At 41.6% G+C, this 20,390-nt stretch overlaps 1 protein-coding gene across 1 annotated transcript; it reads left to right on the forward strand.

Moving 5' to 3' along the window:
- The first annotated feature begins 269 nt into the window (after nt 1-269).
- Nucleotides 270-19,528, forward strand: LOC134649782 (F-box only protein 28). Its single transcript, XM_063504610.1, has 8 exons — nt 270-432; nt 731-1,053; nt 1,886-2,134; nt 6,401-6,596; nt 9,835-10,045; nt 10,373-10,571; nt 17,499-17,612; nt 19,133-19,528. Exons 2-8 carry the CDS (start codon nt 766-768, stop codon nt 19,526-19,528), a joined length of 1,653 nt encoding a protein of 550 aa, XP_063360680.1. The 5' UTR covers nt 270-432; nt 731-765.
- The last annotated feature ends 862 nt before the right edge of the window (nt 19,529-20,390 follow it).

Genomic DNA, 20,390 nt, shown 5'->3' on the forward strand with positions numbered 1-20,390 from the left:
AATGTCAAGTTTTGACAGGTGTCAAACACAATGTCTATGGATAATGCCACAGATAGTGTAAAAAAAAATAACGTCCTATGATGGTTTAATCATGGTTTAATCAATTTATCATTTTCTTTCTAAACTGTTACGACAAAATCTTATTAAATTGATGAAACGAATGAATGTAATGAAATTTAAAAGCTTTATCAAGCACAATATTTATTTAACGGAAGTTTTTCATCAGTCGTACAATGTAATAGACAATAAGATGCGCATCTATGGAAGCTTGAACGTTTTCTATTCTCCAGTCGGGCAACCAAACCAATCCAATTCAACAAAAAAATAATTCTTGTGAAAGCGTAGCGGACTCGGGAACTATTGCGTCTTAGAAATTTGATTTCTTTGTAAAATCAAGATTAAATATTATAAAACATGTGCATGAACTCTTGAGTGAGTGTTTAGTAATCAGTTCTATATAAATTAAACCAGCCATAAATCCATAGAAATCATACATTCATTGGCGAGAAGTGATTGCCGATCTAGCCACGGCCACCATTTTAGAATTTACTGTAGAGCCCAAAAATAATTATTTCTCTTGTAATAGAAATTATATGCGATGCTTCAGTAATAATGTTAATCGTTTCATTTGTTCATTACGTATCTATTTTCAAAATCTGGAAATACGGATACTTGTCGAAATAGTGTATATTTTGTCTGATAAATGGAGTGTCTAACGGAGATAGTGCAGCTTTCAGATTTTAATTGATAACCAAACTGGGTAAGATGGTGTCCACGAGGCAGATGAGTAGCGTCGGCGGCGGCGGCGCTGGCTGCGGCGAGGGAGCTGGCCCTACGCACGCAGAGCCCGCGGCCGTGTCTCGCGTGACTCGGCACTCCAGCGCCCAGCTCCCGGGGGGGTCGTCGCCGCACTCCTCAGCGCCGCCGGCGCGCAGCTCGGCGCTGGTCCCAGCGCCCAAGCCCTACTCTACGAGTCTGCTAGACATGCCCATTGAAATACAAGAGAAGATATTTCGTATGATGGGCTTTAAATATGTGTCCCAAGTCAGAATGGTTAGTTTCAGTATCACTACATAGTATAAAACAAAGTCGCTTCCCTGTCTGTCCGTCTGTCTGTATGCTTAGATCTTTAAAACTACGCAACGGATTTTGATGCGGTTTTTTTTAATAGAGTGATTCAAGAGGAAGGTTATGTATAATTTGTTAACCATTGGTAGTCCTGAACACACCTTTACACCACCATAATAACAGGTTGATTATGTACAAAGTATTACAGTTTTGTACATACAAGCATACCTATTAGCATTATTAAGCATAAATATTTTAGTGTCTCCTGAAAAGGGTACATTATATTTTTTAGGTGGCTTATATATTATGAAGGGGCTTTGGTGATTCTATAGAACCTTTTAATTTTATATTATTACTTTATATTAATTTATTTACAACGAAACTTGAACAGAAGCTTTTAGCTGATTTGAATATGCATGAAAATGTGAAATGCAAAAGAAGCAAAATTACTACTGTAACCTCTTAACTAACCAGTCATAAAAAAACCTTATTTGTATGTGTATGTTTATTAATATAATCATATTTTTATTTTAGTCATTCTTATGACTAATGATGATTGAGCTGTGATAAAGGTAGTTAATTGCTACAATACATAGAAACACATACTGTTACCCTTATAAGCACAATAATCAAGAGATACATATATAAATTAGGTACCCATGACACCTGCACTAAGCTATACCTGTCTTGCAGGATGGCATTTTCCATAAATTAACATTTTATATTGTTTATTGCTAAAGAATTTAATACTACAGCTACTTATTTATTTTATTGATATATAGGATATATTTGTATTAAACTACGTCCATTGTTACAGGTGAACCGACACTTTAACACATTGTGTAGTAGTATATTAAACTCTACGTTCCAACGGCTGCAGAACCAGATGTTGCATAGATTTCAGTCCATTAAGGCACAGATGCCTCGCCGAGAGTCTGCACGCAGGAGTCATCCTCTGGCCTGTGAATCGGATATAATTGAGACTTTGCACATGCGACTGAGTCTGCTACAGATGACTTTTGGTAAACATATAGAGAGGAAACACTGCTGTTTCTTCCCTGGAGAGGTGAGTTTCCTAAATCTATGATTTATCATTTTGTCTTATCTCCACAGCTAAGTACATGAGAATGTTAGCCACCATGTTGAAATTCAAAATACATATAGGTATGTCAGGAGTTGAAACTTCAAACGACAACAGCAACGGGTAGCGCCGCCCCATTTCCTGCACTCTTGGTCTCGTGCGTCCAGTCCGAGGCCTTAGGTCTCTAAGACCTCTCAAATATAACAGAAAAGTCTTTCCCTAATAATTTGCATTGCTTCTCTAATTAATCACAAATGCAAGTGATGTAGCCATATAACGCGAACCACGAATCTATCTAGCAGTAAAACCATAAGGCCTGGTGCCTAGCACATTACGTAGGCAAGCCAAGAAAAAGTTAAGCATAAATCTGAGCTGTCCCTTATCCCCATTGGTATGAATGTGAAAGCGTACGTCTGTCCATAGACGCTTTTAGGCCTTGGTCTCCACCGAATAAGTGAAGATTCCGACATTTATATAGATAACGTGAATGTTCTAATGTACGAAGTGTACGGTGGCAATCAGAGGGCTTACTGCAAAAAAAAAATATATCTGTCTTTCCATCGCTCGAATATGCAAGAGCGATAGAGAAGCAGATAACGAAATCACGATTCTCGTTTTTCGCGGTAGACCTCAGAGACGAAAGCTATATTCAGACAGTAATCAGCCTTGCGGTTTGTTATCGCGTTAAATGGCTGCTATGGCTGTTACTTTCTTATAAGAAGAATATTTGGGAAAATACGTGTGTGTTTTTGGCATTGCATAACGCCTGCCGCCTGCTACGCGTCATAACCGAGGCCTGAGGGGCTTGGACGCGGAAACGGCTCACGCATCACTTACGCTGTTCCAATGCCATTACGGTAATGCGATTAGTCGTAACTGAAGTAGTAAGGCAAGAGATATGGGTAATTTTGTTATGGGTAAACACAAGTTAGTCCTCATTGTTGAATGAAAAAGGCAAAGGGGTTTTACAGTTTACACAAGTCTCGCTTACAAACGGTACTATAAAAATAATTGTTTCTGAAAATGCTACGAAATCGACTAAGTACAATTTGTCTGTTATTCAGAGCAGGGATGTTGCGGATGCAGATTTTTTGACATCCGCGGATGCGGATGCGGATGCGGATATTTAAAGGCTCACATTCGCGGATGCGGATGCGGATGTTAAGATTAGGTACTTAGAAAACGTCAAATATAACATTTTTAGTATTTTTTTATTTAAAAAAAACGAAACGTTTAGTATTTGAGCAAGAATATAGGTGCGTTATATTTAATAAACAGTAACTTGGCCGACTTTTCTGGATCTAGACAATTTCGTTATAGGTAATGACGAAATTACCTAGCACTTACGCCGCCGCTAAGACGTTCCTGTACCGACTTGTTCGACATCCGCATCCGCATAAGCTCCGCATCGATTTTATTGCAGATGCGGATGTTGAAAAGAATGCGGAAGTTCTGCGGTTGCGGATGCGGATGCGGATGTCCGCAACATCCCTGTTTCAGAGCTATCTTGGCTTAAATTCTGAAAATGCTACGAAATCGATTACAATTTGTCTGTTATTCATAGCTATCTTGGCTTAAACATTAAGGGGCTACCCAAGGTTTTCATCGATTTTTGACAAGTTTTGAATCGTATCTCCTACTTTTACACTACATATAGAAGACAAACGGCTATCGGTTCTTCAATCTTTTATCTCCATTTTTGGGTTCGTCTTTGACGTCTCGAAAAACGTGTCAAGGAAAAAAGACTAAAAATTCGCTCAGGATACAGCTTATACAGACAAGAGGAAGAGGTTAGCGGATACCTTAATTCGCCTAAGTGATTTAGAATCAAGATTAAATCACCCATCAATCATGTTACAATCCACAGCAGAAGTAGCAAACCAGGGGAGGTGTACAAATTGGTCTTCACACAACTTAGTGGTCATGCAAATAACAGCGTACCTACGCGCGGTTTTCAAAATGAAACCTGGCACGCTTAGCTACTTATCAGAAGTACGTTGTATGTAACTATGTAATACGATAACATAAGGAAGGGTATTGTAAACATTTAAATTGTGGTCAACATAAACTTGATTTTCCGTGTTGGTAAACTTATTTTTTGCTTCTTTTATGAAATACCTAGTCAAATTAATCAAAGTTTTGTAATTATGTATGTATAACACAATTAGTGTGATGATAGAAAAGAGTTCATCACAGAAATCATCATTCTACGCAGTCGAAGGTGTTACTAATACAATAACTAACTTATAGCTATTTTTGTATTTCTTCATTACTGTTTAGCCGAAAAAAAAATGGTAACTAGGCATTAAAAAGTAGAATAATGGACCTTGGTGTTGCTTACATATGAATTTATGTATCACAGTACGTCTAGCCACTGTTTATTTGGGTTATGGAATGCTGAAACACAAATGAATGCTAAAGGAGACATCAGCATTCTAACGCACTAGAAAAATAAACACAATTTCGTAGATTTACTTCTAAAATAACTTCGATTGAACATAATCACTATAATGAGCAACATACTAAATTGAAATAATTATACCCAATTGTTTATTTTTCATTGCGTTTTCGTTTTAGAAGGACGTAAATAAACCAGTTTTCATGATTATTATTTATTTGGAGATCCAACAGCTATGACATTAACATAGAAATTTTAGTAGATAACTCACAGGTAGTTACTTATTCCAATATTATTTCTTTGTAAATTACAATATTATTTACTTAACTGTAACAGTTAACTGTGATTTAATGTTAAGTAATGCAGAGGAAAAATAAACAATACCTAGAACATATATCATTGATCTAAAGCAGCGGTCGGCAACCTTTTAGCAGCCAAGGGCCACATAGTAGTTAACGAAGTTGACGCGGGCCGCACTTTGTTAATATTTATGACTAGACTAGACATTGTCGTTTGTCAATAGCCAGGGAGGCTCGCGGGCCGCAAGTGACAGGTTCATGGGCCGCATGCGGCCTGCGGGCCGCGAGTTGCCGACCGCTGATCTAAAGTTATGATGTTCTCTTAGTTTTCATTTTTTCATTGACTGCTATTATTGCACACTACATGTGTCTAATTTTATAAGAGATCGTGCGTATGCTATAACTATAACGGTATTTTTATCGATATGATTTACCAAGTTCTCAATAGCATTGAATGTTTTTACAAGCCTTATTAGGGCGTAGTCCAAAAAGTTGAACAGCTACGAACTTTTTCGGCGTAGTCGATTTGCATGGATAATGTTGGATAACAACTGGGTAGGAACTTTATTGGACTCCACCCCACCCATAAATACACTTATGTCTTATAACTTAGTAGCCTTAGTAGGTAATAAATGAACTACTTAGGTGATAAAATCTTCCAACATGCTAGTTTCTGATCCGGCTTCGGGAATTTTTGTGTGATGTTTCATTTGAAAACGCGATTTTTTTAAATACTGTCAATCCCTGACCCTTTCCTAAACATATTGATGGTTTCGAGAAAAAACTTATTTTGATAGATGATTCATAAGACAAAAATACTTACTTCGTCAAATGGATAGGATAGGTTACCATTTGTAACGCAATCAAAGATTTTAAATGAGCAAAAAGAGGAAGTCACGACTTGGTTTTTCCTTACTCACACCAAACCAGCCTCACACCACACAACATCACACTAGCAAATCATTAAAATATTCATTAGGAATACATATGACCCGTTAGGAAACTAGCGTATTCGATTTGACGTAAGAGGTAACTTCGATAACAGGATATTTTTGAAAATCGCTAATATCTATTTACTTAACTAGAAGCACTTCATTCGTTGGCAACACACCCTACTGCAACGCTTACCATTGCTTTGTGTTGCTACAGTAGAAAGCGCTTCTAGTTTAGTAGATATATAAGCGGTTTAAAAAAAAAGTAGGTACCACGGTTTCGTAGTTATCCCAAAGCACTTCGTTTTGGTGTATTCCCATTTGTCCCCGCCCCACGTGATCGGCGCCATACATGAGGCGGGGACAGGCGGGAATGATGAAGCGCCTATTCCGATCTGGAGAAATGGGAATACCCCCTCGTTTAATGGTCGAATTTATTTTGAAATATCTGGATTAAACGGCAATAATATGTAGTAGGTTTAGCACGAGTTTAGTTAATCATAATCATTTATTTATTTGCCATACGTACACAAGTATACATGCAAATATACAGTAAAATAGTATTTACATTACAATTATATTTACATTAAGATTTATATTCAATTGTTTATTTTGTTTACAGATATTGGATGAAGTATACAGTATTCTATCATACTTGAAAACAACACAAAAACTAGCGAGGCCTTACAAAGTGACAGATGAACTGTTCGATTTGACCACCATGGCCATGGAGTACTTTAAGGAACACATTGAACCTAACTTGCCAGAAATAACGTATTTTGGTACTGATTTCTTCGACATCACAACCGCATTTTCACGTAAGTATTTCCTGTTTGTAATTTGTAATGTTTCATGACAACTTCTGGTTATTTTCCTTACTTTCAACTTATATGACTTATATCTGCCTTTATGCTATTCTCAGTTACAAATTAATCCTTTAATTTAATGTGAGCTTCGCTCATTAATGTGCAATAATTATTAGCAAGCTTCTACTAGTATATTTTTTTAAATATACCCGTTAATTTTCATAATTGCTGTTTACATATCTCCGAATTAATAAAACTACATACATACATACCTATTTACGAAGATAATAATGTTATGCCACATAGTCACAGAGCAATGATATACCTACTTTATAAAAATGCTAGTAGTGGGCAATATAGCGCTAACAAATACCTAACTCCTTTTTAGAAAACTTGTATGCTTGTAAAAACAAATGTTTGCCACATACATTACATTATTTTATGGTTAGGGCCCGCCCTAAGGTGGAAAAATCTGGTTAAAATCGTGGGAACAGTTAAATGGACCTTTATGGAAGTCTTTGTACAGTAATGAAGGAACACAGGTCTGTTTTGGACAATTTAAGATACACTTGGCTTGTATTAGAAACAGTAGGCAAAATAAAGCATAAAATTACTCTACTTATTCATTAATTTTCAAATACACTAGTGACATTAACTAGCACAAAATACGAGAAAGTCATAGAAAATTGTCCATAATTTCATTGCTTCCACAACAAATGCGCATACAAAAGTTATACGTATTTACATCCTACGCAAATTTTAATGAACCTATACGAGATTGAACAACAGGGCCGTAATTATACTAATTATGGTACATTTCCATAGATAAAGACGTCACATCAATGTGTTTCCCAGCAAAGTACAAGACAGAAATGCTTTATCTGATAAAATCAACAGACCTACAACTTATCCAAGCAAAACGAATGCTTGACAAAATGAAATTTTGAAATCAAATGAAATTTTCGGAATTAAGTCATGGAAAAATAAAGTATAATGTGCTGTATTGCATAACTTTAGAGAAGTTACAGAAATGCAAATCGGCACATATTTTTCTTAAAATCCTACAAATACCTTTTTAAAACGTAAGGTGTACCTATATACGGTGCCTGATGGTTGTCATAGCTAAATATATTAAAGACAGCTCACGTATCCCGTATTTCGCATAACTATCATCTTAAATAATGTATGAATAGGTATTTCTCTCATTTTGTGAGTCGCTCGTTGTTTTTCATGATTTCTTTTTGCATCAATTGCGGGAATCGGGCTGAATAAACTGAACCCACCGTTTTTATTGAGATTATAAATATTCTAACAACCGTGTATCATACATATAGTTTGTCAAAGGACTGTCTCATTTCATACATAGACCGAGATAATCATACTATCTTTGTCTTACACTAGTATTAGCACCCAAAATAAAATGATGAGTATAGTTTTCCTGGTTCTTACTGACTGACAAATTGGTTTGACCAACTATAAATGCGAGTCAGTCAAGTTCTTACGAGTATTATTTAGCATAAACAGCTCATCCACTGACCTCGTAAAAAGTCGCATTGATGTGATATCCTAGAAAGGATATCGCTCGCTTTTGCCATATTCTGCACGAATGGCGTCTGCCGCACGTGTAGGTATTTAAAGCATTACGCGGCAATACTCTGGCCAGAGATCCGTGTCAAAAAGAATGTGCTTATTTAAAAAAAAAAATGTTTTATTTTGGCAATAAAATTACTATGAAATGGCATCCCAAAACTGACGTCTTGTATTTGATAAACAGTATTGTTACCATATAAATAATTTAAAATTAACTTTGTCATACAATACAAAGTGTGAAAAATGCTAAGGGAATGACCAAAACTCGTGATTCTGAGTAGAAATAAAAATTACCCAATCTGAAAAAATGTGCTGTACAACTTTAAATAAAATGGCTTATGCGGTAAATCGTCAATTACTCCACACCTTATACTAAAAATGAATTCTGTACAATATGTGTGTGTGTGTGGTGTAAAGGTGAACAGAATTCATTTTTAGTATAAGATGGCCAGTAATTGACGATTTACCCTACATCAGATACTAAAATTCATTCAAAGCCAATAGGGATGATGACACATGTTGAATTTTATAACAAAATCTAGTAAAATAGATAGCAAACGAGCAATTTATCACAATAATGTGGATATTAAAATAAAATATTGAAAAATTACAAAAATACAGGACCTGAAAGTTTCAAAATTTAAGTTTTTTTTAACTTCCAAAAACGATAAAAGTAAGGGTACCATTAGATTCCTTACATTTCATCCAAAAAAATATTGTATAGCAACTATATACATAAACGCAATATTTCACCGACAAAAACGCAATTTTCTTGTTTTGTCCATACTACAAGATGTGCTCCCGGAGACCTTGACGTCACGTTCCGTTATCGTTTTGTTTAGGGCGTTTCGCGAGTGAAGTGCGACTGTCGGCCTTTGACTACAATTGCTGACTTTTGTGTTACTTTAATGCAATGGGTCCCATATAGACATTTGATCCTAAAAAAAAGCGGCCAAGTGCGAGTCGGACTCGCCCATGAAGGGTTCCGTATTTAGGCGATTTATGACGTATTTAAAAAAAACTACTTACTAGATCTCGTTCAAACCAATTTTCGGTGGAAGTTTACATGGTAATGTACATCATATATTTTTTTTTGTTTTATCATTCTCTTATTTTAGAAGTTACAGGGGGGGGGGGGACACACATTTTACCACTTTGGAAGTGTCTCTGGCGCAAACTATTCAGTTTAGAAAAAAATGATATTAGAAACCTCAATATCATTTTTGAAGACCTATCCATAGATACCCCACACGTATGGGTTTGATGAAAAAAAATTTTTTGAGTTTCAGTTCGTAGTATGGGGAACCCCAAAAATTTATCGTTTATTTTCTATTTTTGTGTGAAAATCTTAATGCGGTTCACAGAATACATCTACTTACCAAGTTTCAACAGTATAGTACTTATAGTTTCGGAGAAAAGTGGCTGTGACATACGGACGGACAGACAGACGGACAGACGGACAGACAGACAGACAGACATGACGAATCTATAAGGGTTCCGTTTTTTGCCATTTGGCTACGGAACCCTAACAAACCCGATCGATTGATACCATAAATGAAAATTAGTCATGTAGCCTATTTATTGCCTCATCCCCAACTAAATATAATTTGAGTATCTGGGATACAAAACCACAATTGAAACGTGTCGTTGTTACTTCCAGCTGGCGAGAGCAGTAAATCATACATGTGCCTTGACTCGCCGCCGACCAGCGGCTTCGAATCCGGCAGCGCGGCTGCCAGCGCCGTCTCCGACCGTCGCGTTTCCATTTCCAACCTGTTCATGGAGGAGTCGCTGCCGCCGTCGCCGCCGCCGCCGCAGAGCAACATGGTGCTGCGGAAACGGATACACCGCATCAAGCAGGGGATGAAGAAGTGAGTGCCGCAATTTTGAATATCTCTCTCTCTCTAATACATTCAACCTTGTACTCAGCGGTCAGAATTGATTTCGTATCGAAAAAAGTATCGTATAAAAAAGCGAAGTTGTCACAAAATTTCTTCGTTAATGATCCAATTACATGCAAATCGGACCGTAGTGCCATCCGACGCATCAATTACATTTTCAGGTAGCCGAAAGGGTACTGGCCGCCATTTTCATTTTATTGATTTATCCTTCGATTGATTTTAAAATCGATATCTGATATCGCATCACTGGATGACGAAGAAGTGTGTGTTTGTTACAACATGTCTGCTTCATTTCAGGTACAACGACCAACTATCCGCCTTACGTAGCGATCTGCGCAGCTGCAAACGCAAGACCGCACTACAACAAAAGCAGATCGCCGAACAACAGAAGCAGATCGCCGAACAACAGAAGCAGACGCTGGATTTCGCCAACCGTCTGGACGACTACGACAAGAAGAACGAGGAGACCAGTCGCAAGTTCCAGACGCTGTTGCAGGTCAAACTTTATTCATTATTTAGTTAAGACAGGCGTAGTATCGAGAGACCGCGTTCTGACAAGCAGACCGCCGAACAACAGAAGCAGATCGCCGAGCAGCAGAAGCAGACGCTGGATTACGCCAACCGTCTGGACGACTACGACAAGAACGAGGAGACCAGTCGCAAGTTCCAGACGCTGTTGCAGGTCATACTTTATTCATTATTTAGTTAAGACAGGCGTAGTATCGAGAGACCGCGTTCTGACAAGCAGACCGCCGAACAACAGAAGCAGATCGCCGAACAACAGAAGCAGGTCGCCGAACAACAGAAGCAGATCGCCGAACAACAGAAGCAGATCGCCGAACAACAGAAGCAGATCGCCGAGCAGCAGAAGCAGACGCTGGATTTCGCCAACCGTCTGGACGACTACGACAAGAAGAACGAGGAGACCAGTCGCAAGTTCCAGACGCTGTTGCAGGTCAAACTTTATTCATTATTTAGTTAAGACAGGCGTAGTATCGAGAGACCGCGTTCTGACAAGCAGATCGCCGAACAACAGAAGCAGATCGCCGAACAACAGAAGCAGATCGCCGAGCAGCAGAAGCAGACGCTGGATTACGCCAACCGTCTGGACGACTACGACAAGAAGAACGAGGAGACCAGTCGCAAGTTCCAGACGCTGTTGCAGGTCAAACTTTATTCATTATTTAGTTAAGACAGGCGTAGTATCGAGAGACCGCGTTCTGACAAGCAGACCGCCGAACAACAGAAGCAGATCGCCGAACAACAGAAGCAGATCGCCGAGCAGCAGAAGCAGACGCTGGATTACGCCAACCGTCTGGACGACTACGACAAGAACGAGGAGACCAGTCGCAAGTTCCAGACGCTGTTGCAGGTCATACTTTATTCATTATTTAGTTAAGACAGGCGTAGTATCGAGAGACCGCGTTCTGACAAGCAGACCGCCGAACAACAGAAGCAGATCGCCGAACAACAGAAGCAGATCGCCGAACAACAGAAGCAGATCGCCGAACAACAGAAGCAGATCGCCGAGCAGCAGAAGCAGACGCTGGATTACGCCAACCGTCTGGACGACTACGACAAGAACGAGGAGACCAGTCGCAAGTTCCAGACGCTGTTGCAGGTCATACTTTATTCATTATTTAGTTAAGACAGGCGTAGTATCGAGAGACCGCGTTCTGACAAGCAGACCGCCGAACAACAGAAGCAGATCGCCGAGCAGCAGAAGCAGACGCTGGATTACGCCAACCGTCTGGACGACTACGACAAGAACGAGGAGACCAGTCGCAAGTTCCAGACGCTGTTGCAGGTCATACTTTATTCATTATTTAGTTAAGACAGGCGTAGTATCGAGAGACCGCGTTCTGACAAGCAGACCGCCGAACAACAGAAGCAGATCGCCGAACAACAGAAGCAGATCGCCGAACAACAGAAGCAGATCGCCGAACAACAGAAGCAGATCGCCGAGCAGCAGAAGCAGACGCTGGATTACGCCAACCGTCTGGACGACTACGACAAGAACGAGGAGACCAGTCGCAAGTTCCAGACGCTGTTGCAGGTCATACTTTATTCATTATTTAGTTAAGACAGGCGTAGTATCGAGAGACCGCGTTCTGACAAGCAGACCGCCGAACAACAGAAGCAGATCGCCGAGCAGCAGAAGCAGACGCTGGATTACGCCAACCGTCTGGACGACTACGACAAGAACGAGGAGACCAGTCGCAAGTTCCAGACGCTGTTGCAGGTCAAACTTTATTCATTATTTAGTTACGACAGGCGTAGTACCGTTAGACCGCGTTCTGACAAGCAGACCGCCGAACAACAGAAGCAGATCGCCGAGCAGCAGAAGCAGACGCTGGATTTCGCCAACCGTCTGGACGACTACGACAAGAAGAACGAGGAGACCAGTCGCAAGTTCCAGACGCTGTTGCAGGTCATACTTTATTCATTATTTAGTTAAGACAGGCGTAGTATCGAGAGACCGCGTTCTGACAACAAGACCGCTGAACAACAGAAGCAGATCGCCGAACAACAGAAGCAGATCGCCGAACAACAGAAGCAGATCACCGAACAACAGAAGCAGATCGCCGAACAACAGAAGCAGATCGCCGAGCAGCAGAAGCAGACGCTGGATTTCGCCAACCGTCTGGACGACTACGACAAGAACGAGGAGACCAGTCGCAAGTTCCAGACGCTGTTGCAGGTCAAACTTTATTCATTATTTAGTTAAGACAGGCGTAGTATCGAGAGACCGCGTTCTGACAAGCAGACCGCCGAACAACAGAAGCAGATCGCCGAACAACAGAAGCAGGTCGCCGAACAACAGAAGCAGATCGCCGAACAACAGAAGCAGATCGCCGAACAACAGAAGCAGATCGCCGAACAACAGAAGCAGATCGCCGAGCAGCAGAAGCAGACGCTGGATTTCGCCAACCGTCTGGACGACTACGACAAGAAGAACGAGGAGACCAGTCGCAAGTTCCAGACGCTGTTGCAGGTCATACTTTATTCATTATTTAGTTAAGACAGGCGTAGTATCGAGAGACCGCGTTCTGACAACAAGACCGCTGAACAACAGAAGCAGATCGCCGAACAACAGAAGCAGATCGCCGAACAACAGAAGCAGATCACCGAACAACAGAAGCAGATCGCCGAACAACAGAAGCAGATCGCCGAGCAGCAGAAGCAGACGCTGGATTTCGCCAACCGTCTGGACGACTACGACAAGAAGAACGAGGAGACCAGTCGCAAGTTCCAGACGCTGTTGCAGGTCAAACTTTATTCATTATTTAGTTAAGACAGGCGTAGTATCGAGAGACCGCGTTCTGACAACAAGACCGCTGAACAACAGAAGCAGATCGCCGAACAACAGAAGCAGATCGCCGAACAACAGAAGCAGATCACCGAACAACAGAAGCAGATCGCCGAACAACAGAAGCAGATCGCCGAGCAGCAGAAGCAGACGCTGGATTACGCCAACCGTCTGGACGACTACGACAAGAACGAGGAGACCAGTCGCAAGTTCCAGACGCTGTTGCAGGTCAAACTTTATTCATTACTTAGTTAAGACAGGCGTCGTACCGAGAGACCGCGTTCTGACAAACAGACCGCCGAACAACAGAAGCAGATCGCCGAACAACAGAAGCAGATCGCCGAGCAGCAGAAGCAGACGCTGGATTACGCCAACCGTCTGGACGACTACGACAAGAAGAACGAGGAGACCAGTCGCAAGTTCCAGACGCTGTTGCAGGTCAAACTTTATTCATTATTTAGTTAAGACAGGCGTAGTATCGAGAGACCGCGTTCTGACAAGCAGACCGCCGAACAACAGAAGCAGATCGCCGAACAACAGAAGCAGATCGCCGAACAACAGAAGCAGATCACCGAACAACAGAAGCAGATCGCCGAACAACAGAAGCAGATCGCCGAACAACAGAAGCAGACGCTGGATTTCGCCAACCGTCTGGACGACTACGACAAGAAGAACGAGGAGACCAGTCGCAAGTTCCAGACGCTGTTGCAGGTCATACTTTATTCATTATTTAGTTAAGACAGGCGTAGTATCGAGAGACCGCGTTCTGACAAGCAGACCGCCGAACAACAGAAGCAGATCGCCGAACAACAGAAGCAGGTCGCCGAACAACAGAAGCAGATCGCCGAACAACAGAAGCAGATCGCCGAACAACAGAAGCAGACGCTGGATTACGCCAACCGTCTGGACGACTACGACAAGAACGAGGAGACCAGTCGCAAGTTCCAGACGCTGTTGCAGGTCAAACTTTATTCATTATTTAGTTACGACAAAACACACCTAAGCCGAGACAAGACAATCGTACATCGATAAACGCCAAACGATTAGAAAATAAAAAAACCGGCCAAGTGCGAGTCGGACTCGCGCACGGAGGGTTCCGCACCATCAACAAAAAATAGAGCAAAACAAGCAAAAAAACGGTCACCCATCCAAGTACTGACCTCGCCCGACGTTGCTTAACTTCGGTCAAAAATCACGTTTGTTGTATGGGAGCCCCACTTAAATCTTTATTTTATTCTGTTTTTAGTATTTGTTGTTATAGCGGCAACAGAAATACATCATCTGTGAAAGTTTCAACTGTCTAGCTATCACGGTTCGTGAGATACAGCCTGGTGACAGACGGACGGACGGACGGACGGACAGCGGAGTATTAGTAATAGGGTCCCGTTTTTACCCTTTGGGTACGAAACCCTAAAAACGCAACGGGACTGATGCTACAAAAGCACGCATTCAGTTCGGTCCGTGGAGACTTGCCTCGCCCGAGGCGTCTACACAGCTGCCTCGCGTGGCAATTTCCTCGCGAGGCGGCTCGTTCTGTGTCGACTTGCCTATTGTTTAGTTTAGTCAGATGTCAGAGGTGATTAGCAAGTTATGTACTAGTTTTTAGGGTTCCGTAGCCAAATGGCAAAAAACGGAACCCTTATAGATTCGTCATGTCTGTCTGTCCGTCTGTCTGTCCGTCTGTCTGTCCGTCTGTCTGTCCGTCTGTCTGTCCGTCCGTATGTCACAGCCACTTTTCTCCGAAACTATAAGAACTATACTGTTGAAACTTGGTAAGTAGATGTATTCTGTGAACCGCATTAAGATTTTCACACAAAAATAGAAAAAAAACAATTAATTTTTGGGGTTCCCCATACTTCGAACTGAAACTCAAATTTTTTTTTTTCATCAAACCCATACGTGTGGGGTATCTATGGATAGGTCTTCAAAAATGATATTGAGGTTCCTAATATCATTTTTTTCTAAACTGAATAGTTTGCGCGAGAGACACTTCCAAAGTGGTAAAATGTGTGTCCCCCCCCCCCCTAACTTCTAAAATAAGAGAATGATAAAACTAAAAAAAAATATATGATGTACATTACCATGTAAACTTCCACCGAAAATTGGTTTGAACGAGATCTAGCAAGTATTTTTTTTTAATACGTCATAAATCGCCTAAATACGGAACCCTTCATGGGCGAGTCCGACTCGCACTTGGCCGCTTTTCTCCGTTCCGTTAAAGTATTCTCTCGTAGAAAAAGTACTTGCCGATGTGATTAGCCCAAGTTTCAACGATTACTATGCGCATTTATTTCATTATTTTAGATAATGCGTGGCATTTTGCACATTGCCCGGATAAGACGGTGTCTATTTATGTGGACGATCGTATCGAGCCATACCTTAGACTTGTGTTTGTAAACCGCCTCTGTAGTGCGTTATGCAACGTCGTGCCGTGTCGACTATGATAGATGGCTTGTCGCTATTAGATTAATTTATTATGCAGAATGAGGCATCGTCAGGGGGGTGTCACTCCGCAGTTTAGGTACATTTGGCCGGCGCGCCCATCGGACAGGCGTATGGCAGTGGGCTGCCGCTCGGCGCGCACGATAGTCGTGTCACGTGGCGCTCGCGCAAAATTGAAAATACACAATGGCTTCGAAACTTACTTCCGTGAGAATCAGACATACTTACTATCTCCGGATAAAAAAATGTATGTTTACATAATCAACGTTTGTAATTCCTATATATTTACCTTAAAAATAATAAATCAGTGGGTATAAAGTCAATTTTTTTATTCGGTGACTGAAATGAAAGTTCATAGTATGAAATGACATTTTATGTTCATACTATGAACTGTCATTTCAGTCTACCGAATAAAAAAATAGACTAGGTATAAAAACTTGTCAAGTGATAACCCCGTGCCGTCACTCACAGCTCGGTCATAAAACTGCGGCGCGCAAAGGAGATTCACGGTTCGTGCGCGGTTATAAGTTTCAATTTTGCTTGCAGGCGGCGATATAGGTGTAATTTTATACCTAAATCTGACTTTTGTGAAGGAGTGAATTTTCTGTACGGTAGTACTATTAGTTATTCTGTGTAAGTACATGAAAGTTCTAAAATAGACGCGCGGGATTAACCCTTAAATGCATGATTTTTTCTTTTTGCCCGAAATTAATATATATATCACATAATTGTTTGTCGTTTCTAGGAAAAATAGTAAAAAAAATATATCATCGATTTTCACTGGGAAATCAGTGTTAAAAGCAGGGATGTTGCGGATGCAGATTTTTTGACATCCGCGGATGCGGATGCGGATGCGGATATTTAAAGGCTCACATCCGCGGATGCGGATGCGGATGCGGATGTCAAGATTAGGTACTTAGAAAACGTCAAATATTACATTTTTAGTATTTTTTTATTTAAAAAAAACGAAACGTTTAGTATTTGAGCAAGAATATAGGTGCGTTATATTTAATAAACAGTAACTTGGCCGACTTTTCTGGATCTAGACGATTTCGTTATAGGTAATGACGAAATTACCTAGCACTTACGCCGCCGCTAAGACGTTCCTGTACCGACTTGTTCGACATCCGCATCCGCATAAGCTCCGCATCGATTTTATGCGGATGCGGATGCAGATGCGGATGTTGAAAATAATGCGGAAGTTCCGCGGTTGCGGATGCGGATGCGGATGTTCGCAACATCCCTGGTTAAAAGTTGCATAGTCTAAATCATATTTTTGGAAATATATAGCTATTAGTAAGGGGTATAGGAAAAATCTTAACTGCCAACAGAAAGGTACACTATTTGTGATGTTCCTATGATAAAATTTGTAAATATAAAATAATTACAAACCCCGAAAAATCTGCCCAAAATCACATACTAAAAATCATCAACTTCCAGGTTTTTTCAAGTTTTCCGACATTTTGTCTATAAACAAATGTAACTTTTATAAATTAAAATACTGCGTAAATTTATGTAATAATTCGGAAAATTTATTAGTTTTACTATTGAAATAATATACAAGAACAAATAGAATTTGTTTAATAATGCATAACATTTGATGTTTATGTTGTGTGTATAAATGCATCACTATGCATTTAAGGGTTAAATACCATCGTATCGCAATTCCAGGAGCTGAACAAGTGCAAGACGGAGCTGCAGTACTGGCGCTCGCGCTCGCCCGCCGTGCCGCCGCTGTGCGCCGAGTGCGGCGCCGCGCTGCATCTCATGCAGCCCGCCAACATGGTAAATATAATAATAAATAATAAAATAATAAAATTCATTTATTTCGAGTAACGAGGACTCATAATCACAATAATATACAATTAAATTAAAATTACATTAAACAAAATAAATAACATTAAACATACACTATGACGACCGGTCTGGCCTAGTGGGTAGTGACCCTGCCTGTGAAGTCGCGGTCCTGGGTTCGAATCCCGGTAAGGGCATTTATTTGTCTGACGAGCACAGATATTTGTTCCTGAGTCATGGTTGTTTTCTATGTATTTAAGTATTTGTATATTATATATATATCGTTGTCTGAGTACCCACAACACAAGCTTTCTTGAGCTTACCGTGGGACTTAGTCAATTTGTGTAATAATGTCCTATAATATTTATTTATTTATTTAAAAAAAAAAAAAAAACTATTCTAAATACTAAGCACAAGACAACAAAAATTATTTTAAAACATGCCGGTCGCAACAATGCCGCATGTAGGGGCAGTCGACTCTGTCGGCAATCATGGCCAGGACGGCGTTGGGGCTAGCTCGCACTCTACGGACCAAGGTAATACTAGACGCGAGTTTGAAATGCGCCCTAAAGTTGCCGTCATTAGAACTTGCGAACTATGTAAACAAACAATGTAAATTTGTTTTGTGACTGTTTCTCCTTGAATTTTCACACTACCCCATCAGACACAATTCAAACTATACACATATACACTATTGAAACGGTCCGTTCCGTAAAATACATAAATATATAACTATCTTGGATATTTAATTTAAAGTTTAAAATGGTTTCATAAGTTAGGTTATTAGGACCTGACGTTTTTGTTTCTTTTAAATTCTACAATTGTCTATGATGGCTAGTGTTGTGACTAAAGTTTGTGATATAAACCCGTTACACACTACCCAACTCACGCTCTGTACCTATCGCCGCGGTTGTAAAATACATCAATACATCATTCTTAAGTACCAATTTGTTTTCTGATCGTGATTAAACAAATTAAAAATAAGTAACTACTTGTTTTTTAATTTTGGTATTTTATTACTCGATATGGTTTGACATTAGTAAAGTAGTAAGTAAGAGTCTTGCCCATCACTAGTAAATTCATCATTCAGAGACAATTTCAATATGGCGGTTTGTTTACATAGTTCGCAAGTTCTAATGACGGCAACTTTACTGTTAAACGATTCAATCACGGTTCGAAATTAACTCGGGGATCTCCGAGGGGGGATATTATTCGGGGGGGGGGGACTCCGGCGATGAATCGTCTCGTTGTCTTCTGTCGGGACAAAGTAGTCTGCCCTGCTAATAGTAAGTGCAGTACTTGCATGAAAATCATCGTTTAACCTGTCGAATCCCACGATATGACGTCACCATAAGCGTTCTGGCTCATATATGAGCCGTGGGAGCTGACAGATTAAATAAAGAACTTATTCAAAGAGAACAAGATATAATTGTATATCATGAGTTTTCAACTACGATTACTGCATATGTTGTTAGCACGGCAGTAGTGACCGCACGTCTATATTATCGCAGTGGGCGGCCGGCAGCAGTACGGAGCCGGAGCTGGAGCTGGCGGGCGGCAGCGGCACCGCGGCCCCGCCCTCGCCCGCCCCCGCCGCGCCCGAGCCCGCCCCGCCCGCCCCCGGCCGGGACAGGGCGCGCCCCGCGCTCGCCGAGCCCGCCCCCGGCCGGGACAGCAAGGCGCGCCCCGCCCCCGCGGCGCCCGAGCCTGCCCCCGGCCGGGACATCAAGGCGCGCCCCGCGCCCGAGCCCGCCCCCGGCCGGGACAGGGCGCGCCCCGCGCTCGCCCCGCGCGCCGAGTCCTCCGGCGACGAGCACTCGCCCGCGGGCTCTCGGCGCCGCGCCTCCGCCGACGCGCACACGCCCGAGCGCAAGAAGCGCCGCCTCACGCGCCCGCGCAAGCTGTGAGCACCGCCCACACCCCGCAAAGGTTAAGCACCACACCCTGCGACCCCGGGCTTAAGCTTTGGATTCCTCCGAAAACGGTGCCGTCATATTACGGCCGCTATATAGCGTTGACTGACGTCACTAGAACGTTGTCTATGTAAACAAGATGGCGCGGTTTCCTACACGGCGTTACGTTACGTTGATTGTCAACGTAACGTAAGATGACGGCCGTCATAACGGTGTCGATAGTTTCGTGAACGTTTTATTAGATAGCGGTGACGCCATTTTGAATAAATGACACGAGATTTGAATAAATGATTCCGTACTACGATTATTTTCCTCTTCTGATGATATTTCATCCTACAAGTAAATTATAGATGATCAAGCAAATCTTGTCAGTAGGAAAAGGCGCGAAATTCAAATTTTCTATGGGACGTTATCCCATCGCGCCTACATTTTTCAAATTTGCCGCTTTGACCTTGGTGGATGACGGTGTGTTATGACGCCGTGGTACTTTCCACATGTCACCGTAAAGACGGCCGTCTTTTGCGGCCGCCATATGACGGCACCGTTTTCGGAGGAATCCAAAGCTTTAGCCCTCAATCGAAGTATTCTTAATGAGGTCGACTCGTTGCCGCGGCGGGCGGGGAAGCTGACCGATTCTAGGTCTTATGTCGCGTTCCGACTTCCGAGTGGTCAGTTTGTTGTGAAGTTAACCTAGCCGCTCCTGAGAGTAGTCGAGTTTCGAAAGCTCGGTCTCCCCTTTCGGGTTGTTAGGTTCGTTTTTCGCCCCGTCGCCTAGTGGATATCCTTTCCGGCTCGATTTACATAGAACCCGAGTTCTAAACATAAATTGAGCCTCGCAGAATATCCATAATCGTCT

Source organism: Cydia amplana, chromosome 7 (assembly GCF_948474715.1).
Source record: "Cydia amplana chromosome 7, ilCydAmpl1.1, whole genome shotgun sequence".
Taxonomy (NCBI): Eukaryota; Metazoa; Arthropoda; class Insecta; order Lepidoptera; family Tortricidae; genus Cydia; species Cydia amplana.

Bases quoted from the DNA above. Each gene is read 5' to 3' on its own strand.
- LOC134649782 (XM_063504610.1), top strand. From the start codon at position 766: ATGGTGTCCACGAGGCAGATGAGTAGCGTCGGCGGCGGCGGCGCTGGC. The intron at 6,597-9,834 runs GTAAGTATTTCC...TGTTACTTCCAG, and splicing joins CATCACAACCGCATTTTCAC to CTGGCGAGAGCAGTAAATCA. The intron at 10,572-17,498 runs GTCAAACTTTAT...TCGCAATTCCAG, and splicing joins AGTTCCAGACGCTGTTGCAG to GAGCTGAACAAGTGCAAGAC.